General features: G+C 49.9%; 6 protein-coding genes and 1 non-coding gene across 7 annotated transcripts; 3 read left to right on the forward strand and 4 right to left on the reverse strand.

Moving 5' to 3' along the window:
- The first annotated feature begins 174 nt into the window (after window positions 1-174).
- AtWU_t159 lies at window positions 175-246 on the forward strand. Its single transcript has one exon. It is a non-coding gene; the product is annotated as a tRNA-Arg (tRNA).
- An 801-nt stretch (window positions 247-1,047) lies between these two features.
- AtWU_06129 (glycoside hydrolase family 76 protein) lies at window positions 1,048-2,646 on the forward strand (the record flags this gene model as incomplete). The annotated part of the gene is made up of 4 exons (XM_035501239.1): window positions 1,048-1,138; window positions 1,198-1,445; window positions 1,529-1,984; window positions 2,053-2,646. The coding sequence occupies 4 exons, from the start codon at window positions 1,048-1,050 to the stop codon at window positions 2,644-2,646; spliced, it is 1,389 nt and encodes a 462-aa protein (XP_035357132.1).
- Window positions 2,647-3,815: 1,169 nt separating this feature from the next.
- Window positions 3,816-5,611, reverse strand: AtWU_06130 (nuclear protein export protein Yrb2; the record flags this gene model as incomplete). Its single annotated transcript, XM_035501240.1, has 6 exons — window positions 3,816-3,881; window positions 3,938-4,245; window positions 4,297-4,810; window positions 4,873-5,381; window positions 5,446-5,478; window positions 5,575-5,611. 6 exons carry the CDS (start codon window positions 5,609-5,611, stop codon window positions 3,816-3,818), a joined length of 1,467 nt encoding a protein of 488 aa, XP_035357133.1.
- Window positions 5,612-6,636: 1,025 nt separating this feature from the next.
- On the reverse strand, window positions 6,637-7,808 carry AtWU_06131 (Yip1 domain protein; the record flags this gene model as incomplete). Its single annotated transcript, XM_035501241.1, has 4 exons — window positions 6,637-6,886; window positions 6,958-7,110; window positions 7,178-7,595; window positions 7,721-7,808. 4 exons carry the CDS (start codon window positions 7,806-7,808, stop codon window positions 6,637-6,639), a joined length of 909 nt encoding a protein of 302 aa, XP_035357134.1.
- A 627-nt stretch (window positions 7,809-8,435) lies between these two features.
- On the reverse strand, window positions 8,436-10,822 carry AtWU_06132 (pentatricopeptide repeat-containing protein; the record flags this gene model as incomplete). Its single annotated transcript, XM_035501242.1, has 2 exons — window positions 8,436-10,148; window positions 10,232-10,822. 2 exons carry the CDS (start codon window positions 10,820-10,822, stop codon window positions 8,436-8,438), a joined length of 2,304 nt encoding a protein of 767 aa, XP_035357135.1.
- Window positions 10,823-13,262: 2,440 nt separating this feature from the next.
- Window positions 13,263-15,286, reverse strand: AtWU_06133 (putative C2H2 transcription factor (Con7); the record flags this gene model as incomplete). The annotated part of the gene is made up of 6 exons (XM_035501243.1): window positions 13,263-13,291; window positions 13,516-13,863; window positions 14,226-14,406; window positions 14,606-14,847; window positions 14,935-15,192; window positions 15,250-15,286. 6 exons carry the CDS (start codon window positions 15,284-15,286, stop codon window positions 13,263-13,265), a joined length of 1,095 nt encoding a protein of 364 aa, XP_035357136.1.
- Window positions 15,287-25,468: 10,182 nt separating this feature from the next.
- Window positions 25,469-26,697, forward strand: AtWU_06134 (SGNH/GDSL hydrolase family protein; the record flags this gene model as incomplete). Its single annotated transcript, XM_035501244.1, has 4 exons — window positions 25,469-25,578; window positions 25,651-25,783; window positions 25,864-26,003; window positions 26,061-26,697. 4 exons carry the CDS (start codon window positions 25,469-25,471, stop codon window positions 26,695-26,697), a joined length of 1,020 nt encoding a protein of 339 aa, XP_035357137.1.
- Between the last annotated feature and the right edge of the window lie 1,257 nt (window positions 26,698-27,954).

A 27,954-nucleotide genomic window follows, 5' to 3' on the forward strand; every position in this document is an offset into this window, starting at 1 on the left:
TTGTGGATGCGGTGGAAGCGCGTTCTGATAACAATATTCGAGGTGAAGCAGGTTTCGGATGCGCAGAAACGCGATGTCACGTGTGTTCAATATTACCTAAATGGGACGTCGGCCGATAGTCGTTCAGTTTGAGTACACAACAAGGCTAGTCGGACATGGTTAGTCAGGAATACTGGCCGAATGGCGCAATGGTAGCGCGTTTGTTTTCGGCACAAAAGGTTGCGCGTTCGAATCGCGTTTCGGTCGGATATACTTTTGCTTGCTGATTATTTTTGCTTTTGGTGGGATTATTCTCCGAAAGATAATCTTGCAATAGAAACGCCATTATTGATGTGGTCATTGTTAGTGTGTAACCGTTTTCGTGAGTATAAATAACTAAGATGCCACGACATCCGAGCGCATGGCCGGGTTTGCATAGGGACCAGGAATGGGCATCTGGACTGTCAGTATGCAATATGGTGACTAACTTAGTGTTTCTCTAATTAGAACCGCTGGTCAGACAGCGAACTACAGTTCCTCGTAAAGGAGCTCTGATCAAGTGTCAAGTGTCAGGTCGGCGAGTCTCTGTTTCAGTTCCAGTTGGGGAACGGTTCGCGCGCGCTAAGAATAACCCGTTTAGGGCTGTCAGGCGGCGATCATAAGAGGTGTTGTTATGCGGAATCCGGGGAAAAAAGGGTCCTGTTCTTGAGACCCTGAATGCTCATCATCACCTCCATCATCAGTATCCTACTCGTCCATCTCTATCCAGATATTGTCCGCTATTCCGGCCATCCCTCAAGATTTCATCCCACCCAACCACGACACTCCTTTGTCCCAAATATAGCATCCCAACAGCTTGTCTTCGTTTCCGCCCAAAATGTCGCTCTTGGCCAGGCGTGCCAAGGGTCTTTGCCTCCCTTGGCGTCTCAGTCTGACCCCCTGAAAAATTCCACCATTAATCCCATCATGGCTGCCTGGTCGTTTCTATCACTTCGGCTGCTTTTCCTGTCGGTCTGGTTGTACTCTCCAACATAGCTGGATGGTCCGCCGTCAGACTCCCATTTCACCATGCGCAGTCACCACTTAACCGCCTCTCTGCTGCTCCTGTTACACAGTCAACGGGCCTACTCCGATCTGGGTATACAAGTCAACGATGCCGGTATGCCATTACCCACATCCAATGCCCAGCTACATGTCCTCTAACCATCATGTCAATAGACTCCCTCGCAAACGCCGGCTCCACCATCGCCGACCCCTTGATGGTCTTCTACAAACAGAACCAAACCGAAGGCATCCCCGGCAAGCTCACCGACACCTGGTACATTGCGGGGGCCATGTTCATGACCCTGATCCAATTCTGGCAAGCCTCGGGGGTCGACACCTACAACTCCGTCGTGCAGCATGACCTGATGTTCCAAGCGGGAGAAAACTACGACTATTTCTCCTCCAACTACAGTCAATGGCTGGTACGACCCCCCACTCCCTCTTTCGATATCACCCAGTCCAATCCTAGCTAGCAGCTCGACTAACGATATATCGTTATCCACAGGGCAACGACGACCAAATGTTCTGGGGCCTCGCCGCCATTACCGCCTCCGAAACAGGCTTCCCCGAAGTCTCCGGCAAACCCTCATGGACGTCTCTCGCGCGCGCCGTCTTCAACATGCAAGTCAATCGCTGGGACGACACCGCCTGCGACGGCGGCATGCGCTGGCAGATCTGGCCCTACCAGGCCGGCTACACGATGAAGAACGCCATCTCGAACGGGGGGCTTTTCGAATTGTCTGCCCGACTCGCCCGATTCACCAAGAACGATACGTATGCTGAATGGGCGGAGAAGATCTTCGACTGGTCGGAGACAACACCACTGCTGAACACCAATGCCACGATCTGGAACGTGGCAGATAGTACATCCAACGAAGCCAACTGCAAGGACATTGGAAATAACCAGTGGACGTATAACTACGGGACGTATCTATCTGGTGCGGCGTTCATGTATAACTACGTGCGTTCACATCCCATCTCATCCCCCTTCTTCACAAACATCTCCCTAACAAAGAATAAATGGAACAGACAAACGGCTCCACCAAATGGGAACAACGAGTAAACAACCTCCTCACCTCCATCACGACCAAATTCTTCCCCCAAGACTACTCCAACGGCACCGTCCTCTCGGAAGTAACCTGCGAACCGATCCTATCCTGCGACCGCAACCAACTCGGCTTCAAGGGGTACGTGGCAATGTGGCTCGCATTCACGGCCCTCCTCGTCCCATCTACACACGACATCATCCTCCCCAAACTGCAAGGCTCCGCGGCAGCCATCTCGAAGCAGTGTTCGGGCACCGGCGACGGACTAGAAAATCTGTGCGGCGTGCGCTGGCACCAGGATACCTGGGACGGAAGCATGGGGCTGGAAGTGCAGATGAGTGCGTTGGGCGGGGTGACGGGGGCGTTGATGATGTTGGGGGATGGGAGTTCGGGACCGCAGACGATCGATGAGAATCCTGATGCGGCGGAACATCATATTGATACGAGTGAGGATGAGAAGGATCCGACGGCGAAGGAGAAGATTGAGACGGGGGATAGAGCTGGCGCGTGGATTTTGACGGTGCTGTTGGCGGGGTTGATGTTGGGTGCTGTGGGGTGGTTGGTTAAGGCGCAGTGATATCCCTACTCCTTTTTCTTGTCTTCTTATTCTTTATTTTTCGTGGGGATCATTAGGGTGTATCTGTTTATGGGATGGGTTCGTGTACATGGGTTATGGACATATTGTACTGCTTGCTTCGTTTGGCAATTGTTGATTATTTGGCGAGATACGTACCGCTTGCTTGCGGGACAGCCTTCTTCTATTCACATTAGTTATACCATCGCAGGTCGATAGCACATATTCATTTATCATTTGATAGCAAGATCTCGGAAATGTACCTGGTAGTCAGTGCTTTGAGTAGAATACACTGTATGTAGTTAGTGCTTGATAAATAAATAGGTGGATGGATGGATAGATAGATAGATATCAGATCGAGACACACTTATTAAAGATAGTACTTAGTAGCAGTAATATGAGCTATCATCCAACATGACACATCAGGTCGATACGTAACATAACTAGTATATCAAATGACTCGTACCTGCTGCTACACTGTACCAAATAGTGAGAATGATAGACAATGCATACACTCATGCATGTAAGCAGACATCCATCCATCCATCCCACCCTGATCAACTCTGCATGATTTCATCTGATCGCGATAAGATTAGCTTAGCTTCGTTTGAATGTCGATCATGGAAGTACATACTGAAAATCCTTTGTACCTGAACTCTGCAGGCTAACTAGATCAGTCTATACTGTGGGTCATCATACTTACTGTATCATTTCTACTAGTAATTAGTAACCTACTGTTTACCAGTGTTAAGTGTAAGCATCTGCAAACAGCATACAACTTAATATACTAGTAGTAGTAATAAATACCTCCTAAACCCAAGGAAAACATACACGAAGAGAATGGCTGTGTATACTTTAAAAAAAAGTGATAAATGAAATAAACAAAAGAAAGTAAAAAAGTAAAATAAATAGGTTGATGGTAATTCCCCAAGCCACGCGCAAGACACAACCCCGGTTTCTTGACTCCTCGGCCCAAATGCAAAATGCCAACCCATTTGGTTAATTTTTTTTTTTTCTTTCCTATGTAGATGGTGTAGTAGTTCCTAGATTCTAGTCCGTTGGTAGGGACTAGGACTGCTCTTGGTGATGGTGATAGTCATATTTAATTACTGGCGCTTTTTGAAGGTATCCAATAGACACGTTTGTGTGCTGCTGCTATTGCATGTTCATGCTCACTGGTATTCCTGGAGGTCGCGAACAACGCGGTATAATTCTTTGGCGAGGTCTTCGCTTCCGGTCTACGGGGATCGGTCAGCTTTGATTTAGCTGTTGTAGGTAACGATGGGTGACTTACTCTGAGCAAGATCGGAACAGAGCGGCCACTTTCCAAACTGGCTAGGTTGATCTGCTTCGACTTGGGCTCCTTGCCCTGTCCATCACCAACCGTCATTCCCTTGAAAATGGGCGTGTTCAGCATCACGCGCAGCACACCGTCTGCGCGCATGATCATGCGAGCTGCCTTCTTGTCCTCTACTCCGTCCGTGACACGGACGTTGACCTTGAAGGTCCCAATGCCACGTTCTCTCCACTCTTTGTTCGTGAAGTGGAAAAGCTTGGCTTTACATGAGAAGTATGTCTTCTCGTTCTCCTCGCCAGTCTCGACTGCGCTTCATTAGCTCGATCCAATGATTCGAGATTCGATAGACCACTTACTCGGACGTTCGAAAAATCTCTCGTCCGTCTTGTCTTGCTCGAACTCTCCCGGGCCGCTGTCACCGGCTTGTTCCTCATCTTCCTCCTTTTCTTCCTCGTCTTCGGGTGCCCCGAAAGCAGACGTCTTGGAGCCGCCCAGAACACTGGGAGCACTAGGGGAGGCAAAGCTCGTAAGTCCACCTGCGGGCTTGGCTGCCGCAAAGCCACCGCTGAACCCAGAGAAGCCAGACCCCAGCGCAGCAAATCCCGATGTGCCGGCTGCAGAAGCAAATCCAGTAGCAGCCGGCTGGGGAGAGTCCGTCGATGCCGGCGACTTGAAGACAGAGGGTGTGGAGCTTCCGAGGGAGCCAAAGGGCGATTGTTCCGAGCTGGCGAACGCGGCCAGACTTGACGCAGCAAAAGCAGTTGATGATGTGGCGGCAGCGGGCTTTGCTTCTTCTTCCTTGGCCTTCGCACCAATTGCCCCGAATGGTGAAACCGACGATGTATTCGCAAATGCACTGGTAATGGGAGCCTGCCAAGCACCGCAGCGTATCAGCTTCTATACTCAACATACCATAATACCATAGCACCTACCGATTCCTTCTCTCGCGCATCATCCGTATGTCTCTTCTTCTCGGGCTGTCCTTCGACTTCAGACTTTTCCGTCGAGGCCTCCTCCGCAGCATTCTGCTCCGCTTTCTCGCCCGAAGCACCGACTGTCGATTCATCCTTATCCAACTGATCCCTGCTTCTCTTCTTCTTCGGAACCGCAATATCCCGTGTCACTTCCTCTCCCTTCTGTAGCTGCGGGACTTCCACATCGACATCGGCATTTGCATTCTCCTCCTCGGAGTTCGAGTCGCGCGACCGCTTGCGACGGTGGCCTGCATCGTCTTCGTTCTTCTCCGGCTCATCTTCGTCGAATGATCGCTTCCTGCCCCTGCTGCTGGCCCTGCTGGAGCTTCCTTCCTGCGTATTGCCGGTCATGTTGGCGTCGCCGTCCGTCGAAGTCTTGGGTGCCGAAGTGATCGAGGTTTCTTGTAATTTGTGGCGGACGGGGCGCTCACCGCCGTCGTTGTCGGATGCTTGCGAGTCGTCTGCAGCTGTAAGGTAGAGTAGACCAATCAGCTATCACATACATATCCGTCAAAACCATAGATAACATACCTTGACGCTCCAGCACTTCCTTCTTCGTCTCGTCTACTGATCCCACTCGTCAGTACAATCATCCAGCCTAGAACCTTCTGCGACCGCAAACGAAGAAAAATTCAAATCAAGAGACAAAATAATATGTACCTTCCACCCCACCATTCCTCTGAGGATCCGCAGCCATCTTAATTTAAATCGGTCCAATAAACAACGCTTGCCAGTGATGATGTATCCGCGATATGACCGAAAGGAAGAATGTAGCAAGAAAATTGGGTGTGTGCTCACGCCGAGGACATGCGTTCTAGGCAAGCGATGGAAGCGAAACAACCGGGTCGAGTGTAGCCGATAAACGAACTCTGCAGGACAAGGTAAACAGAAGATGTTAGCCCTTTGGAATAAGTGCAAGCAGCTGCATAGGGATGCTAGCTCCATTGCGATAGTAGAAAGACAGGTCAGGTTGGTTGGTTGGCCGGCCTGCGGACGCAATGCGAGGTTGCAAGCTTGCAGGACCATGCGATGTGCTCAGAGGAGGGGAGGGGAGGGGAAGGGTGAGCCAGCAGATCTACCGGGGACAGTACGAACAGAGATAAATAGATATCGTACAAGTTTGACTGGAAGCAAGTCTGGTCGGACAAGCCCGCAGTGATAGATAACTAGCAGGCAATCAAGCAAGCAAGCAAAGCACTGAGGCTGAGGGGAACGTCAGAGAACGGACGGGGGCAGCGGAGGGACGGGCAGGACGAACTGCAGAGAGAGGTGGACAGAGGGAACAGTTAGGTATCTGTATCTTAGATCCTTCTGCCTCTTCTATTTCTTCGTTTTCGCAAAGGAAAAGAGGGGAATGGAAAGGTGAAGGCGGCGTTGGGGGAACCCACGAAGTCGGAGGAACAGACAGACGCAAGCGGGTGACGGAGTGCTTTGTTGTCTCGCTCGGGCGGACAAGCTCGGTTTGCTGGTCGCTCCGGTCACCGCTCGCTCTCCACCCCGCAGCTACTATCTATCTACTATAGGGATATTGGAACAGGGTTCTATTCGATCTGAACATACAAAACGCAAATGGGAAATCATCCGGAATTGATACAACACAGAAATCCACGCTGACTGACTAACTGACTGACTGACTCCTCCGTCTTCATCCTCATCTTCATCTTCTCCTTCAGCTTGTCTCAAACCACATCGTCCCACCGAGACATCCTCTCCTCATCCACCCTAACTGATAAAGCAGAGACACCCGATCGCAATATAAAACACAAACAGCGGGTATACCGCAATGCCGACCCGGTTGCGCAACACGCCCGATCCACCCAGGATACTCACGCCCGCCGCCAGCGACCACGCAATCAGGACAAGATACACCGGTATGCGCGCAATAGTCGGGAGGCCAAAGGCACTGAGCAGAGAGGCAATAACCAGAGGGAAGAGCGTGTATCCGATGATACAGACCGACTGGAAGAACGAGCTATCGAAGGAAGAGAAAGACATTAGCAATTGACCTCCATCCAACCACTTTTGGGAAAAAGAAGAACATACATATTCCCACCAAGCAACTTAATCTGCAACGTCACGACCGCCTCCCCAATCCACACGATGGAGAAAACGCCCGAGAACACCAGCGACGACTGCTCATCCTTGGCGCGCATGGACAAGAACATACTCAGTAGGAGGCAGAAGATCAAGGGACCCCTAGAACCATCACTCGTTAGCACACATTCCCTCCCCAAGTAAACAGAGAGTAAAAGAATCAACCCACCAAAGATCCCAATCCCTCAACCCCTCACTCATCCCACCCTGCAGCACAACATCGGCATCCGGCCAGCGTCCTACCATGTTCCTCAGCCCACCGCCAAAGCCCGTAGCCTCACCTCTCTCCGCGGCACCAATCCCACCCCCGCCGCGCTGCAACATGCCCCCAATGAGGTACTTAGGCCACAACACCTGGCGCATCTTCTCCCAGACGGCCCGCAAGTCGCGCGACAGCGTCTCCCATACCGTCTCGTCGATGGTGCTCTGTGTCGCGCGGCGGTCTTCGCCGCCAATCGTGGACGTCAGGTAATTGCTGGAGAAGTTGCTCCCGCCGCCGCGGGCGGAGCTCGAGGCTTCGGGTTGGATGTTTCCGCGGAGAGGGGCGGTGTCAGAGGTGTCGTGTAGGGGGTCGTCGGCTTCGATGGCTGAATTTTGAGACACATCATGTTAGTGAGGATGTATGTAGAGGTACATCGGGTATGGGGTGGATGGATCGGAGACAAAGGGAAGGTAGGTAGGTAGGTAGGTAGGTAGGTAGTGGTTCACTCACCATCATCAGCTTCAATCACGTCGTCGTCGAGGATCGATTCATCGTCGCGAATGTCCCCGTGGGTGTAGTGTGGTTGTACGCTGGCCATGGTGTTTGTACCTCTGGTTGGATTTGGGGTGTCGCGGAAGTAGTAGTTGTAGTTTAGTTGTGGTAGGTCACTGGGACATTGCCCGCTCCGGCTGACGTGGATTGCTTAGTGGATCGGATTGGGCTGAACAGACCGGCTGTACCCAGAGAACAGGATAGTAATCGCAAAGCGAGAAAGGGTACCAGAACGTAGCAATGCAGCAAGCTGGAACTCGAATTTGGGGAAAGCTGGGCTGGCACGAGGCAGAGCAGCCCGTGTCGGAGAGGCTAGAGTGGCATTCCTTACGTACGCAAGCACGGGCTGAATCCGGCAGGCGGAAGAGCCCATCTGAAACATCCATTAACTGGCGATCGACACATCTATAACTAAACAATGAAATTGTTTTGAAGGTATATATGCCAGAGATAGTTGAGTACTATGTTCATATTTCAAGTGTATTATACAATATGCCCTTCATCCCCCTCATCATGTGCTAGCTATGATACATCGACTTTTCTATAACGCCCGATTATGCTATACTTTGTACTGAATAGAGTGGAGACCATATTAGTTAGATCCACTTGGATGAAGCAGAAGGATCCGGATGGCCCTCGGCAGATAGATAGGACTGAATCAATGAGGTGGAACTCAGGCGCTTGGGACTTCTCGCTCGGCGAGTCTGTTCATCTGCTCCGCCGTTGCTCCAACCAGAGTGTTCCGGAACTTCGGGATAATGCTCTTGTCAGAGTATTTCTTCAGAAGCTCGGCGTGGCGCTGCACCTCCTTGAAGGTCTCCGGGGGTACATGTTGCTTGACTTCCTTGACCGAGTCGAATAACCTTCGTGTCATGGTAAGCGCCTTAAGGGCATCGTCTCCTCTGATCGCGGCCGACGGGTTGGTCTTGGCTATCCGGGCCAGGTAGGACTGTCGAGACTTTTCTCCCAACAGCTCACTGGACACGGCTTCATCGAGGTCCCGAATCAGGGGACAGAGTCGCTCTGCGGCAGAAGTGATTAGGCTGGCCTTCAGCTTCACTCCCAGCGCGCTGAGGTTGTTCGATTTAGCATCTGCCCCCGATTCAAGGCCAGCGAGGGACATCAGCAGATCCGGACTATCCTCCAGTGAATGGACCAAGTCGAGATATTGGGTGATTGACCGAGCATCGGGAAGCGCGGTGCCGTTGGCCATGAGATCCAGAAGCTCGTTGGCGTGTCTGAACACGTTGGGGTTTCTGCGGTCCCGAGTACATGAGGCCATGGATATGCGGAAGGTCTTTCCTTCTGTAGGTCCGGTGGGGTCTCGAGTCATGTTGCGTACTACCTCCACGGATTCACGACTAGCCCGCGCAGCACGGAGGATGCGTAGGTACGCGTGATAGCTAACCGCATCAGGTACGACCTTGGGCTCATCTCCTTGCGTAAGATACCGCCAGTATTCCTTTGCGGCAGCTGTACCTTGAGTTATCGACAGGCAGGCTTTGAGAAGCATAGTCAATTCCCTGTTTCCCACCTCAATATACCGCGGGAGAGTTGCTTCATCCCACATCGAGAGCCTCGTCTTCGCAGGCGGCTTCACCGTGCCAACAACGGGGTCAAAAAGGTGATCAAAATTCTCCTCGGCCTCCACATCCTCGATCTCCTCGGGTTCGGTATCGTGTAATCTGTCTCCCTCGTCGACGAAAGGGATATCGTCTTCCAAATCCGCATCATTGTGCGGAGAAGATACTCGCTTCTTTTCCGAAGTTGACTCTATCCTTTCCTTCGGGGGCTCTTCCGCGAAGATCGGAATACCGGCAGCTTGATTGTACAATGCGAACACGCACCAGACATCGTGGTCACAGCTTGAGTTCTCCTGCAACATGTGGGCCATGGCGTGAGCCAGATAGTTGTCCATGGGCACCTGGCCCTTCTTCCATTGATAAACGATGTCGGCCCAGACCCGTTTGGCTTCCTGGATACCCTGAGCTCTCCTTTGCAGAAGCGGCTCAACTTCAACCTGTTTTCTTTCCGCCGTCTTGATGTTTCCCTTATACAACTCCGATGTTGCGGCCCTCGTACTGCCTGCAACAGCCCCTAACAATGTGGTATAGGTCATTAGATCCGGAGCTAGTTTGCCGGACTCCGGCAGTGCACCAGCAACCTCCCATAGAACCTCCATATCTCGATGCCACCAGCAGACCTTGAGCATTGCATTGGCGTGAATGATATGGGGTTCGACGTGGGAACCCTCGGCGTAGAGCGACATGTAGATCTTAGAGGCCAACTTCACCGGCTTGAAGCCTCTGATATCGAAGTTCTGGCTGAGACCGTTCAGGAAGATAGTGTAAGACCTCGAGTTCAGTTCCATACCTCGCTTTTTCATCTGTTATAATTCAAAACAAGCATATGGTCAGCCACGGATAAATAACAACAATAAAGACCAAGAAGGGAGGAAGAAGAACATACATCATTCCAAGCTCTGAAGGCAAGCTCCGGCTCCTTCTCACGCATGAGATACTCCAGCAGCCGATTAAAAGCCGGAATGGCTTTGAAACGTTTTTGATGGGCCACTTGAATGAGCTTCAGACCAAGCGCCAGGTGTCCGTCTGCCAGACAACGCCGGACGCGCTCAGCCAGCGCATGTGGGTCACGCAACCATTTCAACTCTGCATTCAACACGGTGCGAGGAACGAGGTACCTCTGCGGCACCCATTCCCTCCGAACAAGCCGCCGCAGTAGCGTCCGTTTATCAAGCACTTCGTTTTCGTCTGTGGTGGAACTGGGCTCGAAGGACTTTCTCTTTCCATAAGAGTCTGCAGGCCGAGTCTTTTTTGCTTCATGTTCCTCTTCCTTTTCACGAGGCGCAGTCTCCTCCCGCGAGGAACTGGCGGGTGAGCCCTCCGCGGCCACAGCCTCGTGCATCCGCCTCGCGTGCAGGCTCCCAATCTGCGCAGAGTGTCTCCATGGTGTCCCTATACGAGATCCAGAGTTCGCGATGTGAAAGAAAGATCGACTCGGGGTAGTCCGGAGCCATTGTGTGCGGAGAAGTGGTTTCATTGCCACGCTTCCGGACCGGAGAGCGGTGGCATTGCCGCAACGAAGCATCTAAGGCGGGGAACGAAAGACACGCTGTTCGATTCGTAAAGTAAAATCTGTATGTCTTGATAGGAGAAATAGGCAAGGCAAAAGGTGTATTCCAACCTGTTTGCCACTAGATATCGTGGGAGCGTGAAGCGCGTAAACCGTAGGAAACTCGGAGGTCGGCGAAGAGAATTCTGGAGGGAGAGGCAACGGCGCGGTGAAACAGCCCTGAAAGGCAATATGTATAATGCAGATAAATTTCGAAAAGAGTCAATCCTTTCCCCAATAACGTAAACGAACAAAGAAAAGAAAGAGGAATGCGATAGAGGAAGCAAAGCACCAAAATCAGCCCCAAAGCGAGCGTCGACCTCCGAACAATCGCAAACTCCGCCGTATCGCATATCTGCCCACTAGAACCGATAAGGTTAGTGTACTATATCCCCTCAAACTAGTAAGTAACTCCGCTCCGGCCAAAGATCAGTAACCTGTGTCAGCCTCAGGCATCCATTTGCGCATAACCGCCGCAAGCCTCAGGCAACATGCAGGAACTAAAGTATGCACGCATCCATGACTAGACCCAACGCCTCTAGCTTAGCTAGCAACGTAGCTCAGAAGCTAGCTAGTCAGCCTAGATACCGACAGGATGGTCAGCCTTACACCGCTAGAAATTTTCAGATCCCTAGCGGCCTGAGCTTAGGCATCCCATGAAGGAGGGGGGAAGGGTAAGAGAAGAGGAGGAGGCTATTATGCAGCGGGCATCTAACCGGTCCCTGCCTTTGCCCCCAGTCGCCTTCCCCCCTCCCCCCATCCACCCTCCCCAATAACGGCCGCTAAGGCAGCCAGGAACCAACAACAAGGCTAGTAACCTAACCTAAAGCTGGTCTGGGGTTCAGGTACAGCCTAGTACTTAGCCTCCCAGAAGGGTTACAGGTACCAGGTACTATACTGGTACTCACTAGTAACCTTGCCGGGGAAGCCCGCGACTAGTTCAACCAGAACCAAAGTTATCCTCTCTCTCTCTCAGGTAAGAGGAGGGTATGTAAATTATTCGGATCTCGCCTAAGGCCTAGAATAGATAGCTCCAACTTTACTTTCTACTTTACCCTCCTCCCCGTGGTATGTAATGTTTTTGATAACTTTAATCTCAACCGAAGTATGCGTCGAAGGTTCCATGCCCTGCTGATCCATCACCGCAGGTTGATAGTTTAGAGCGAGTAATGTATCGACGGACATACTACTGATTGAATCTCACCGACATTGCATGATTTCTAAAAGCCCTCCACGCAGACTTTGTTAGTCCCTTTCTGCGGCAATAGTCATTCCACTAGTCGGCTTATTGCCACCGTGCGGGATGCACGCTCGTCGATTAGAGTTATACGGATTGCTATTCATCCCAGAAAGATCTACCACATGCGAGTCAATATACAGAAAGAGGCCCCCGAAGCCCTCTGCAGAGTCAGAACCGCTAATGCACGATCTGCATTGCAGATTGTCCGGCCGTCGAAGCAATGCCCACGTTTCCCGGGAATTACAAGAATAGTTTCCTCCATCATGCAGGGGCATGGAGCTATGCGCCCTTCTTCTCCGTCCACGCCGGCACCTTGCGGTACCCCCGATTCGGTCGAATTGCAGGCGTAGTTGCATACAACAAAGTATCCACAGAACAGTCGAACCATTGTCATTTCACTCGAAGTAATTTACCCACTATCTTCCCACCTGCAGCCACGAGACCGGCGGCGTTCGCCTTCCAATCAACCTCGCAGCCTCCCAGGTGATCCACTCGAAGATAGAGGGCGGGAGAAAGGAAAATAACCATGTGCATCAGAATCCGAAGACTTCCGCCACCAGACTACAGACCCGGATCGGTCTGCAGAGCAAAAGAACATGGACAAGAATATTGCACAATTTCGGGGACCAAAAACCCAGGGTAACATAATTTGGTCGGAACACATCAGCAAAAGTGGAAAAGGACGCGGACACAGTGAATAGGAATCACGAAAGAGAAAGATCACAAGAATCATAGCAGTAAGCCACATACAACACAGGGGAACGTTTAGTAAAAACAGTTGCCGCATAATTCACAGGAAATGGTAGAAAAGCTAGTTAATTTAATGACGGTCCCGCCAGATATCCCAAGTCGTAATCCCTTGGCCGGGAATGGCGTAGGGAAGAAAGAAAAAGAAAAGACAACAACCCCCCTCGATTATCCTTTTTTCCCCATGCGATCTAATTCAAAAAAACATAACTGGGACAAAGTGTAAGTCGCAAGGCCACTCTTTTGACTGGAGCAATCAAGGCCAAAAATTGGTATCATGTGCGCAGGAACTTAGAGAATTAGATCCGGGGATGGCGATACGGGATTAGGAGATATTGTATTAGAACATGCAACCTGAAAGAAGTAAGGGAAGCTGGGCATCTATTGCGGGTAGCTGGTCGATTGGTTTTCTGCGAAGCCGTCATCGATCAGCTACAGACCTTATAGCAATAGATCCAAAGACCTCCTTCTCAACCTTTCTTGAGCTCTTGCAGCCGGGTATGGTGGTCGTGTGTCCCTTTTTGTTTCTTCTTTTCTTTCTTTTGTGTGGGGGTGGTTTCTTTCATGTCGCGTGCGAGACTTGCTCATGACCCGGTGCCGAGAAGGCAAACATAACAAAGGACTGACTACTTACGTGGCTGGTACACTTGACCGGTCTGTCCATAAGGGGAATGAGGGTAGTTTGGCGGGTATGCCATCTGCCCATTGCCCTGATACACCATACCTCCGGCTCCAGCTCCGTACTGCCCCGGTACCTGACCGTCGGCAGGTTGATATCCAATGGGAGGTAATTGAGGACGAACACCACCAGGGTAGGCAGGTGGTTGTCCAGCCTGGGCGGGATCCGCCGGGTTGGGTGCGTCGACCTGGTTGGCCTGGGCAGCTTGAGCAGCGGCAGCACGCTCGCGCTCCTCAGCAGCCTTGCGCTGGGCCTCTTCCTCCTTCTTCCGAGCCTTCCACTCTTTGCGGATCTCCTTGAACTCTGTACATTGGATCAGTTAGCATGATGAGAGGCAACATATAGGCAGTAGAAAGGAATATGTGTTGGGAAGGGGGCAGTGTGGGTGTTTGAGAGTCATGGTGGGGATGGGACAGGAAGCAGCACGAGCCGATGGTCGGAACAAGTCAGGAGCGATAGACAGGAGCTACTGAGTCGTCGAAGACGCTTAACCTCCGCACCGACTTGTCACGCTACTGCGATCCGCGGCGCTAAGGTAGTGTAACACGACTAGCGCGTGCCACCCGCACTAGCCCCATCCAGAGTTTCGCGACCAACAAAAACAACAGATGCGAGCTGGCGGACCAACTTGCAAAAACACGCAAATGAACGACCAACAAACTCACCTTCGGGAGTGCGCTTGGCGCCATGGGACTGCATCGTGACGTGGGCGTTCAGATGGTTCAGCGTACCATACGCCTTCTCACATCCGTTCCACCCACACTTGTACATCCGCTCGATCTCCTCATACCGACGACGGGGCCGCTTGTGCTGCTGCGCGCCAGGGATGGGAACAAAGGAGTATACCTAGAGAAAGCATTGTGGATGAGCCTGGGATCTTTTTATGCCAAAAACAGATGAAAAAGCGCGCCGCTTCCCACGTCCCGCGAGGCAGCCTTCGTAGCTAGCAAGCCCCCTGACCTCCACCTCGCGGGACGTCCAAGACAACAAACCAACGCAAGTGCGCAGCCCTTGGAAACAGACGCCAAAATCATCAAAAACATACCTGGCCAGGGCGCGGCCCTGCGGTCGCAGCAGGGGAGGCGGGACCAACCGTTGTGGCAGGAGTGGTATAAGGTCCAGGCAGACCGTGTTGATGTTGTCCATACCCATGCGACCATTCCGGACGCGTATACATCTGAGGCGGCGGCGGGGGATGCCCCTGGTATTGTGCCATATCGTGACCCTGGGGCTGGTAGGGAGAGTAGGGAGGAGGATAGGTGGGGCTGGATGCCGCGATTGAGGGATCTATAGGAACGGCCGCGTCAGACTTCAGGTTCGTGTGATTGCGATGGTCATGGTGCTGCCCATCACTGAGGGTGTGCATGGACGGACTTGTTGCTTGAGCCATACCTGCCGCTCCACCGGCTTGGGTGTTGGGCGCGTGGTGGTATTGAGGCGGGCGGCCGATGTACTCGTGGTAAGCAGGAGAGCGCGCGGCGGGCGGCTGATTCAGACCGTAGTCTGACTGCGGCGTGTTGGAGGACGAAATATTGGCGGCGGGGCGGACCTCGGGTTGAGGAGTGTACTGAGGAGTAGGGCGGACCTCAGTCTGAGGGGTGTATTGAGCAGTGGCAGCAGCAGAAGCCTGGTCTGCAACTGGGAGTTCAGAATGGGTCGCAGCAGACGGTGGATATGGATAATGCGAACCTGACTGCGCGTACTCCGAGGCAGGTCTGTTGTCCATATAATACAATTTTCGCCGCGAACGGGGGGGTTTGAGAGATCCCTGACAATCCTCCAAAAAGAAAAGAAAGAAAACTAAACACGCGAGCCTATACAGACGCGTCGAGAGAACACAATGAGCTTGGTGATTTTCACAAGAAAGGAATGAAAAAAGAGATGTTGTAGTGATGGAATGGGAGGGGAGAAGGAAGAATTGCTTTCTAACAGCAGAGAAGATCAGGATGGGGGTGGTTAGATCCTCGTTCTTCTTTTCCTTCTTTTCTTTTTTCTTTTCTCTTCCCTCCCTCTTCTCTTTTTCTTTTTTTCTTTTTTTCTCTCTTGTTGGAACGTACTATTTAGTGAATTCAGGATAGAAGACCGAAGTGATTAATGGAAGTTTCCACACCAGGTCCTGCACGTCCTGAAATGGGCGCGTTGTGTTGTAAGGAAGACGGAAAGTGAAGTGGAACAGAAAAGAAAGAACCAACGCGTGATCTGGCGCGTATGGATTTCTGGACTCTCTTTTTTTTTCAATACACTGACAAAGTGTGAAAGAGAGCGCGAGCGGAGAAGAGTCGCAAGAAAAGAAGAAGAAGAATAGTAGGTATAATGGAGAAAAGAAAATGATAAAAAGGGAAGAAAAATAATGTATCGCAAATAAGGACCAGGGAAACCGAGACGAGGTATTTGGTCTTTCGGGGGAAAAAGTAGCGCTGGATCGTGATGCTTAATTGCCTTAGTCGCCTGTTAGGGTGACGGAGAATGGTCTTGCAGGTGGCGGTAAGCACGCACGACAGCACGAGGAACCCGCGGGAGGATGGAAAGGGACGGTCCTGTCTGCGCTCGGGCAAGCTTTGGGTTGGAGGGGAAAGGGAGGGGAGGGGGGGGGTGAGGGTTTAGAAAGCAGCCAGGGCAGGGCCAAAATAGTCTCTTTGGCCGGGACGAACAAAAACGAGTAATAATCAAATAAGATTCCACCAGGTCAAATCCGCGATAGCGCTAAGGAAAGCGATGCCTCGATCTAGGTGGCAACGCAAGTAGCACAGTCACCCTAAATTCAAGACGGAGGAAAAAATGGTTCGATTACTACCCGGAAAAAGAGAGACCTGGGCAGAGGACGCGGCCTAAAAGGCTTCGGACAGACACAGCAAAGAGGCTTTTCGGCAGGAGGAAAAACGCAAGTTAGAGAGAAGCACCTCGTGGGATCCGAGGATACGGTGGAGCGCGCGTGGGCCCCGTAATTTTTCAACTCCCTTATGGAGTAGGGAATAGTAAAGTAAAGTAGGGAAGAACAAAAGAAATAAAATAAAATAAAATAAAAAAAAAAAGGGAGCTGGAGGCAAAAAAAGAAAAAGAAAAAAAGAGATAAAAAAAATGTTGTGGTGGTGGTGGTGCACTCACTGTAGGGGGAAGCCGGTACTCATTGGTAACATGTAGGTAATAGAAAACCACCATGAAGGGAGGGGGCCGGTATTGGTAATGTAATGCTGGTGTTATTGGAGGGGCTTCCCGGAGCATTAATTGTGATTGGTTCTTTATTTTCGCCCTTGGAGCGGAGTGCTGCCGCTTTGTGGTGACGGGTCCGTTAGCCAGTAAGTACAGCTTGACCCACTCAACTTTTTTCGATGAATTATCAGGGCTCAAAAAGAGTGGTCGTTGTAATGTTTTCTCTTTCAATTAGTTATCTTTTTCCCCCATTGCTTCTGATTCCCTCTTTCTGTCTTTCTCTTTTGCTGGTGGTTGGCCTTTCTCTGGCCCCCTTCCCCTCAGTTGTTCGGGTTGTCGACCGGAGTATTGTGGTTATTCTTTCGTAACCCGGCTAAGCTTTCCTTGTCTGAAGGTGCTTTTTTCTCCTGTTGTTGTCGTCCTATTTTCTTTTTTATCTTTCTCTACTATTTTACCTTTTTGGCTTGCCTTCCTCGAGCGGAATACTCCGCCAACAGTTGTGGCGAATCCGAAAGGAGGGAAGATTTAATAATAATAATAAGTAAAAATATTAAAAAGGTAGAATAAATAATATATGGTAAGAAGAAAAGAAAAGAGAAAAAACAGGAAAAAGTAAAATTGAATCAAAAGAGAAAAGAAGAAAAATAAGATAAAAAAAAAATAAAAAAAGATTGAAATTTTGGGAATTCAACAACCCCCTTTTCCAACTGTACCTCTACTAATCCTCCTATCTTTTTCAAATACCTCCTGCCTACCTACCTATCAACCCCACCTTGAGTTGTTCCGTTATGAAGTGCGCAAGTTTCTGCGTGGGAAGATGTGATGTTGATGTTGATAATCAGACCTAGAACATTTAAGATGTTGATATACTAGACTACTACTAGTAACTTATGATAGTGGTTTAGAGCTTGGATAGTCTACCCGCGATTCGGGACGGACGGTGCGCGTCTCGAGTTTGGTCGCAGGGAGACTGTCGTGAACCTAGCGTATGCGCCCGTGGATACCAACCAAGATCGTTGGTCAACGTCCCAGCTGCGGGAGTAGGTAATTCGACCTTAGAGCCTTAGTGAGCCAAACGACGATGGGCTAGGGATGGCGTGCCCGAGGAACGGCTTGGAACGGTCTGCGAAAAGACTCAAAGCTAGTGAGAAAGTAGGCGTAGCGCAAATCGGGGGGAAGCGAAGGCCGCGTGCAGGGTCCGTACAGTAAAGTATAGTGGAGGCTCGACAAGAGGGCTGGGCTGTCTTGTCTGTCTGTCTGTCTGTCTGTCCAAAGTGACAAGAAAGGGGAATGAGTGGCGCGAGTTTAATGGGGTAGTAAGCGGGTAAAGTCAATATCACCAATGTATTATAAATCCTCGATACTAACAATAGCAGCAATTTATATTAAAAAAGAGAATATCAATGGTAAGGGGACGGCGGTTGATGCCGGCGATGGTAGCTTCTGGCACGGTCAGGGAAATAATATTAGAATAATAATAAATTTAAAAAGATGAGTGACTTGATCGCAAAAGTCAAGTAGTAGAGTTGTGGAGGGGGGTGGGAAAAGAGGAAGAGGGGAGGGATAGGAGGGAGAGGAAGAGGAGGGGGGAAGTGGGTGGAACAGGCGCAGAATTGGCTGCTGCTACTGGTGGGAATAAGGGAGAGAGGGAAACGAAAAACATTACCAGCCGTATCCGCAGAGTTGCAAGTCGGTCACCTGTTGCGGTACGGCCGACCTTCAGGGGGAGAACAAGAACAACAAACCGAAGTATGCCCGTGGGCTCGCCAATCACAAGCACGTCTTGCAGTGGAGTCACTTCATGACCTGAGATAACTCCAGCTTCCTTCTCCATATTACTCCGTTCTGTCGCTTCAAATCGGAAGACTTCCTCTCACAGTCCCAGAAACAATGGTACAAAGTACTTACTCCCCTGTATTGGGAACCAGTCTCCGATGAGCCCTCCGACCTAGCCCAAAATCGAGAGATTTTGCGCGTTCGTTAGCCCCCTTCAGACCTGCAACTACGGTAGAGCGGATCAGTCAGATGTATGCAGTATAAAGTGCCTAGTATCTAAGTAGGAGGATGGTGTAACCAGTCGAATCCTTATCTTTTGCGCAAGTCAGGAACGCGTCAGTGGGGAACACGAGGGTCTCAGTCCAATCGACATACAGAGGGTATCAGACCTTCAGGCTAATTAGGTTCGATGCCAAACAGCCTTTAGACGTATAGGCAACGCTAGTGAGCATGTTATTCATATGCCAAAGGGTATCTAGTTACTTAAGACTAGATCGTGAAGAAGGATGATGGTTAAGTATGCTATCAAAAGCGTTAGACGATCTTCCGATTCCCGTAGGAACAGGCATGCTGTAAGGCCAGAGAGCAGAGAGCAGAGAGACAAGCCAAGATCGTTCACTCAGCATTATCGACTTGGGCGTTCCGTTGACTGTTGTACTTTTGCTGGCTGCTAGTAACTACTGAACCAGTAGGTAGGTGTCTACTAAATGCCAAGGTATGTCTTTCAGGGGTACCACCCTCCAGCAGCACTACGATATCTCGCGACTGATATATGCGGAGTCGAGACATGCTTAGAGGGATGCAAGTAATTCCTGACCACGATGTAATGGCCATTGGCAATTAGAAATCAATGATATAACCCAGGTTCAGAAATATGATCATTATTATGATCGTACGTATGGTTGCATCTAGGGGTGCGACTCCTCGGCTCAGAACTGGGAAAATTACCCCCAAGACAGTCGCAAGTGTATTCCGAAGTATTATAAATACTGTCATGTCTTCCAGCACGTATTCATCGCCACAGACATGCGGTCCTGAACAAGCACAAGGTTGAACATCGCAGGTAATGCATCGAAAACGTGATAAGACGACCAAATCAACCGGCCGATGCAGAAGCGAGATGCCGGCACTAGTACTCCGGAAGCAACACAATCAGAGCCAATGCTCAACGTTGGTTAATATTACTCTACCAACCCTACCAGGGCCATACAGAAAAGGGTGAGCTAGTGAGCTAGTTCTTGATAGGAAGGCCAGGCGTGAGGGAGGGGAGAAGGGGGACGTGAGAAAAATGCAAGGCTCCAATCTCGGAAGGATGCTGCTCCAGCCCACAACTGTTTTGGGGTGGGCAGATGGACGGGTGGTGATTGGTATTCCGCCTGGTTCATACCCCGCGCAGGCGGAACCTACTAACACACCCACTGCCGGTGAAGGCATCCCGATGATACTACTTACTACTCTCACTCTCCATAATAATCAATTAAATGGTTACCTACTATCTACCATCCAGTGTCTCAATCATGGGCTCAGTCCAAGCTGCCATTCCTATGGTTTAGTCGTGGGTCTTGTTTGTACGGTTCACTACTTACTACTAGACTATTAGCCCACGCCCTGTCACGGCAGTACCTACCTTACTCGATATTCGCATTGAATATAATGGAGGAAGATAGTACTACTCCAACACTTCGATCACCATAGAGAAAGGTGCCTGCGAAAATCAGCTGGTCACAAGGCAACCATCATGCGATGTGCGTCGCGGGTGGATCGCAGGAATCAATAATAACATTTGGTATCAGTTTTATAATGAGTATTATACCATTACATCCATCCAACCATACCTCCAGAGTAACAACATCAAGTCATCTCGGAGGACTCTGGAAGAAAAGTCGTGATTGGCTCTGCTGAATTTGATATGATGACTTAGCGAGCATTCAATTGGAGCAATGATCAACACGATGCAAATGTCACTTCTTGTCCTTTTAGCGAAGCCACTGCACCCTGCTGGCTTTCACATTCACGCCTCCAGAAGCTGGAACGCGACGTCCAGAGTCTCATCCGAGAGCGGAATCAAGCCTGCCATCCCCGGATGTATGGGGTAATACTACCAGCGATTCAGAATAGCCAAGGCCTTAGTAGAGGCCGCAGTCAACGCCTAGTACAATTTGGGACGGCGGCCGATTAGTTATGGGTTAAGACTTGGGCGATGGGCGTCGATCGGGACTTTTTGCTTTTCTAAGTATTACTGGTACGGAGTCCGCCTCCACAGCTGTGCTTGGAGAAGCTGATAAACAATGAATGGACCTTCCTCCAAGGGAGCAGTGACCACCCATAATCGACAATATTATACCAGGATATCCTGCTCGCTTCATCAGGTTATCCGCGCCACAATGGATAACTTGGAATTGAATGCACAATGCATCTGTCCTCGACCAATATCTTCTGCTTTCTTCCCCTCCGAGGAGGTACCCAGATGACGGGCAAGTAAAATATTCGGAGTAGGAGCATGTATTGCATGTGTATCGAACCAGTAATGGTCGGGATCCACCTTGACAACACAGGAAGCTGGATCAATCCCAAACGATCAATTATTATTGTTCCCCATCGGGGAAGCCTAACTTATGCACATGAAAGGGGTAGTAATTCACCAATTGTTGACGGAAAAATGATGTAGGCGTGCGTCTTTTTTTTTTTTTCCTTTCTTTTTTTTTTTTTTTTTTCTCTTTCTCTTTCTTCCCATACCGTTACTTTTTGCTCGCTTCGACGTGACATGCAATTGAGGATTTACTGAGTCCGGTATCTCCTTCAATATGTGGCATATGCAAGACTTTTATCCACACATGTATGGCATTGTCGCTAAGTCGTAGATTAATGGGCTTCACGGGCTGAGTGGTTTGCCTTATGCGGATAGCTCCGCTGTTAAATGTCACGTCCGTGACCAAGCTATTTTGGTGTGATCTCAGGTGTTAACCTGCTCCACGTGCGCATAGTGTTGTAGCTGGCTAGCTGGCAGCGCGTCTTAGTTGGAATGTTTTGGCCATGGCTCAAGTGGCGTCTGCTCAGGAGACGGCGAGACTACAATTCTATCTTCAAAGTAATAGATTGAATCCTAGAGAGGAAAGAAAAGAAGGCAATGGAGTCAATTAGGAAGGTGAGGGGAGAGAGAGAGAGAGTGTGTGTGTGTATGTGTGTGAAGGCAGTACGCGCCTCCTCTTTCGTTTCTTTTTTCTTCCTGTTTCTTTTCTTCCCTTTTTGCCTCTTCAACGTTCTTGAGCCGACAGATCGAAGTCGCAGTCACCTTCGAATATAATGCGGAACGGCTACTCCGTACTCCGTAGCCAATCCCATTTCTGCAAATCATCTTCGTCTCGGGGATGTGTTGTGTAAGTGAAAACCCTCTCGCGCCATCGATGAAATATATGCGATGGCTGGTTTAATTATCCCAGGTTGGATAAAGAAGATTGGCCGCTAAATTATCATCTACAGGTATTGCGAAATCACTCAGCTCAGCTCACCTTATTTTGCCGAGGAACTGCCCTTAGTGGCACACCACATCCCCCGGTGGTGAGTACTACTACTTTCTTTAATCCCCTACTGCGACTCCCACTGGAAGGCGTATCGGAGAGATGGTAACGCTCGGTACTGGCATTGATACCTACCGTGGACCTGTCTTTGGACATCGTATGGAGCAGACACTCCCGTTCTTGACTGCATTGGGGATATGATTCCCACCACGGCTCTGCGGCTCACCCCTCCGTCCTTTGTTGTTGTGGAGCAAAAGATGGAGCCATGGATATGGTTATTTGTTGTAAAGTGAATTAGACGAAAATCAGGAAAGCGACCGACGTCGCCCCATCTCCAACAAACTCAAAATCCAAAAAAGAATGGCAGGGAAATCTCTCGAAGGGAGCCAATGGGGAGATCAGCAATTTCTCACGGCGCTTTAGGACTTTGATTAAGTCGGTAGACTAAGGCACCTTTAAGATGATGGGGACACTTTTAGTCGCAGGTCGGAAATCGGTACGCCAATCCGTGCCTGATGATTGACCGTGACGACTCTCTGGTAGCGAAAACCTTGTGCCTGCTGCGCTGCTGCGATTTTAGGGGGGGAAACGGACGAGATCAAGACGGCATATCGCGCGATTAACGAGATTGCGTCCTGACCGATTGACCATATGAGATTTTCGGCGCCGCCATACCAATAGGGAATTTGCAGAGCATGATGGAACGGAGGACTCCGCGCTCCGTCCGGTAGTCGGACTTGCGCATCTGAACCTCTTCTGGGCCTCGCTCTTAGATTCTCTTTTTCCTCCCACCGGCCCACAACGGAAGATCAGACTGTCTGTCTACGCCGCCGATGCTTCCCCAACTAATATCGGCTACACTACTAGGTAGCTACCTTCCCTAGTGTTAACGATAAGGCCCAAGCTCCAAGAACAATGACTCAAATTGTTTCTAACGGGGGGGAGCTCGACGATAATCGTCGGCCGCAAGCCCACCTTTCGGGCCAACTGACTCTTTTGGTGACTGACAGACAGACAGAGACACAGAGTCACAGACAGACACAAGACACAACAAACTCTTCCCCCCCAGGGTTTCCTTATGTAATCGCGTCTCCATATTTGGTCAGCGAGTGCGGAACGAATCAATAGGCCGAGTTCCTCCATAGGCCAAATTCCACTTATCGCGAAAGACGGAGTACAACGTGTCAGTCTTATTATTCATGACGAGCGAGCGTTTTAATATGCGATAAATACTACCTATAGTTCCGAAGTTGCGGACCGCCAAGACCACACCCCTGCCTGGTTCAGGATAGGGAGAAAAAGAGGATGGGCTACCTTTGCGACCCCCTCGCCGACTTTAACCAGGATCTCCCGGGCTCTACTTTACTCACTGGTGTATATTGGTTAGCAGAACGGCTACTGCAGAGATAAACCCATGTTTTCTTTTTTTTTTTTTTTCTAGATTTCGATCATTTTTGGTTTTTGGCCCCCTGTCTTCTCGTAAACCTACGCGATCACGAGCTCACAGATTACATGTTCCATGCATGTTCTACGCCCGCTCGAACACAGAGAAAAGCCAGAGAGCATAATGATTACAGGCTACCAGGATGACTGATGAGGCTTGAAGGGCTGGCTGGCAGCGTCGGCGCCGGACCAAGCCATTCTTATTACGTTAGGCCTTACCGGAACCTAGTCGACCGTGTCCAATCTTGACCCCCCGTGATACTATCTGCGGAATTCCCGACTTCCGCATATTGAACTAACGATTAGTCCCAAGGCTAGCCCGCTCACGGTCCTGGTCCTGGACCTTGACCCAAGCTTAGGGAGGAGTTGGGACTTGGGACTCATTGGAAGGGCTGACCTTAGTGGTTAGCGCACCCGAACTGGAACCACCCTCCTAGTTTAGTTTTCTCTCCCGCGACATCGGCCTAACTCCGTTCGGGGCTAGCGGTATATACCTAAACCTGCATTTGCTTTAGGAGCTGTGATTGGCGTTGGTCACCAAGTAAAATACCTCACTAGTAACTGGTTGGTACCGGGGAGAACCAGTAGTGCGGCCCACCGGTACGGAGTACATACCGGTACCCTTTCCCCTGGAGGTACGTAAGATGGTACTTCCGGGTACATCAAACAATTCCCCCCCAAGGTTGTTGTTGTTGTTGTTGTTTTTGTGCTAATCCTATCTGGACCAAGAAGGCAGGTACATAACAGCTGAGCTGCAGACACACCAGACTTGACAGTAGTGGATAGATACTGACTATACTACTATCACTCTCTATCTCTGATAATCAATTCTCCTCGGCGGGATTATTTCCCCTCTCGAAAGAAAAAAAAAATTAAAAAATAATACCACTCGCGCGACTCTTGTATTTAACATGGAGATTTCAACATCTCAGCTGAGCAAGACATCCATTGTCAGAGTGCTCGTCCAGCTGGGAAAATACATCCACTCTCACCGTGACCCTTCAACCAGACTGGACTGGACAGGTCGGGAGGTCCCCACTCCACCCTCCCGAACAGAGAGAGACAGAGAGAGACGCGGATGGATTGATTTCCTTGAATATTACGCGATATCTTACAGTAAGATAGTGAGGTAGCACTCGGCATCCCTCGAGTCACCTGCACTGTCAACAAACCAGCAAGATAACGCGATCCCCTTCAGTTTTCCCCTCATCTTTTCACCCATTCTGGCTGTTTGTTTGTTCTCCGTGGAAAAGCGACCACAGGAGGTCCCGCTGCCAATACCTTCCCTCCTCTCCCAAGCGTGTCTGTCTATCCATGGATGGCGCTCTGAATCGCGTCGCCGCAAACCGGAGCTTTTGCAGGGCGCGCCATCTCGCTTGGCTGGACTAACTCCCCGCAGTCGATGAATTGAGCCTCCCCTTGGGCTCTTCAACCCCGGATAATCTTGGCCCTCCTTGCGTGCCCGGATCGGCAAGGCTTGGTTCGCTACCTAGCTAGCTATCTGGAAAGCTCTGGAGCGAGATGAATCCTCTGCTTCCTGGATGTCCCTTTTCCCGGGCGTCGGCAAGTTAAGAGAATGCCCAGGTAGCTCGGCAAGACAGCTTCCCCATGGTGCCCCCACGCACTACTACCAGATGGTGTGCTCTCCGGACCCGATCGATGGATGTGCCGAGGCTCACGAGTCCAGTCGAGTCGAGTCAGTCCAGAACAGCGGAAGCTTCATCCAGGAAGTATGATAGATCTCAGATAGACACCGCAGATCTGAAATCGCACCGGGAATTGCTTGTTTGCTATATGTCAGCCCGCTGCAGCTAATGACAAGTGGAAGGAAAATTATCCTCCGTGGGAAATGCACTTTATGCTGTCATTTCTCCGGACTTTAAATGCTTCTGCGGGGTTAATCTGGCAGTATGAGAACAATTGCCTCTGATGCAATGCGTATAAATCAGCAGGTTGTCAGTTTGACAGTATCTAGCAGTTCAATCGCCCTCGTTTAGAGGTAAATCAAGCAACCATCAATCATGTTCGTAAAATGGCAATTTCTGGCCCTCGCGGCCGTTCCGATGATTCCGGCATACCCTTCTGGTGCTGTTCATAAAGAAGACTTTGATTGGGACTCGACGAAATACCTGTTCGTGCTTGCTATCATCTTCTTTCCGTATTCTAAGAGCCGGTAGAGAGAAGTTGCTGATCCATATGCCAGCATCGCCTTCGGTGACTCGTATACATATGTTCAAGGAACCGATGGACTACAGAACTATAGTTTCATCGGGGATTTACAGCACTTTGCATATGACCCACACACCCTGCTGACTGACAAAATCGTCCAGAACCAGGTGACAACCAATTCATATCATCTCTTTGCACTATACCAACACCTCATCAAAGCCATACTGATGCATCCACAAACCCGTAGACCGCCACCGCAGAAGGCGGTCCCAACTGGGTAGAATACCTAACAGGCTGCGGTCTGGACGAGGGCCTCACCTCGCCCTCCGACTGCGACCTACAACTATGGGATTTCGCATTCGCAGGATCAGACATCTCAGTTGAATAGTACGCCCGCACCTACAAGCCATATACACTTATCTCCCAACTCTAACCCACCCCCAGCACCCCCCTCCACCACAACTTCACCGTCTCCCTCGTCAACCAAGTCAAACAATTCACCACCTACGCCCAACCCGTCCTCAAAACCACCATAGACCCCTCCCACGCCCTAATCGCCATCTGGATCGGCATCAACGATATCGGCGACAGCTCCAAATACGACGTCGACTTCCCAACCTTCTACAACGACCTCATGACCACCCTCTTCTCCTCCGTCCAATCCATCCACTCCCAAGGCTACCGCTCCTATCTCTTCATGAACCTGCCCCCGCTAGACCGCAGACCCGGAAACCTAGGTAGCGCTGATCCCAGCCCCAACGCGACACAGATCACCTGGTACAATGATGCGCTGGCGCAGCATGCCAGTGCATTTGGTGCTCGCTACGCGGATACCAATGTGATGTTGTTTGATGCACATAGCGAACTCAGCTATATTCTGGATCACCCGGGCGAGTTTGGGATTGTGAATATCACGAACTTCTGTGCTGGTTATGATCAGCCGGATATTGCCTGGGATTATCGGAAGTATGGTTGTCCGACGCCCTTGGATACTTATTTTTGGTTTAATTCTGGACATATGACTAGCCATGTTCATGAGATTTTGGCGGGGAAGGTGGGGAGGTTTTTGTTGGGGGAGTAGAAGGGGTGAGATGGTAGTTGTATGTGGTAAGTAGTGGTCAGTTGGATATATATCTAAGCTACTAGGAGGAGTATTTTATATAGTCATTAGTAGTAGCTGGCTGGCTCTTCAATGCTCGAAACATGATAGTTGAATGCAGTACTACAACTACTAGTGTTCAAGATATATAATCACAACGGCACTCATAAGATGATTTCACACGAATGATAACCTAGTGAAATCAATAGGACTATTACTATGCCGAAAAAACAAGAAAATCATTCCACACAGTAGTACTTAGTCCAATTATCGATCACCTGAACGCACTAAACCAGTAGTACCAAATGGAAGAGTGAGGTGGTTTCTCAGACGGAGGGCTGAAAGCTGAAAGCTAATGAATATATCATAATACTACTACTAGCACTACAGACACAGAGAAGCCCATATTGTAACCCTACAACACTACTATTATCATAATAGCGCTTATAAACACAACCGTGCCAATCCCACTACTACATGTATGTATGTATACCTACAAAATCCATTTAAATGAGTGCTATGAGTTTACTCCAGTTCCATCAGTAATATGATCATGATCTGTATAATAGTACTTGTACCCACGTCACAATATAACCAACTATAGTACTACTAACTACTATATCATCACGAAACCGACCAGCTACTACTATTACTATCACCTACCAGCCAGAAATAACTGAAAGAGTAATAAGAGATCAACAATAAATTAAGACTGTGCCTACCCCTCACCCAGTCCCAATAAATCAGAAGTAAAAGAAATGGCCAAGAAAAGCAAGAAAGAGAAAATAACCAGAAGAACAACACAGCCACTCGAACCGAACCGTTACATTGATTGCATGTGAGGTGAACTTTACCTACCTAGTATACTGGTAAACTATCTGGTGATGGATGGTCACTACCAAGCACATACATGCATACTACATAGCAATCACGTCATTAGAAAGAGAAAAAAAACCAGGACCAGATCCTTGTAAGTAGTAGTCATATTCCTAGTAATTATTACAATAGATCGATTCAATACATACATACAAATGAATACCCCAATTTCCTACCTAGAATATACCCCCACCCCTCAAACAAGGGTCTAAACAAGGATGATGCATGTTGATTGGGGACATGCCAACCAACCAGCCAGCCAGCTACCTAACCAATAACTAGTACTAATACTACTGTGTACAAGGTGGTCAATCCGCTTACCCGGTGCCTCTGCCTCCTGTGTGGCTGCTGCGGCGTTATGCA

The sequence above is a fragment of the Aspergillus tubingensis genome, assembly GCF_013340325.1.
Source record: "Aspergillus tubingensis WU-2223L DNA, scaffold_7, whole genome shotgun sequence".
NCBI lineage: Eukaryota > Fungi > Ascomycota > Eurotiomycetes > Eurotiales > Aspergillaceae > Aspergillus > Aspergillus tubingensis.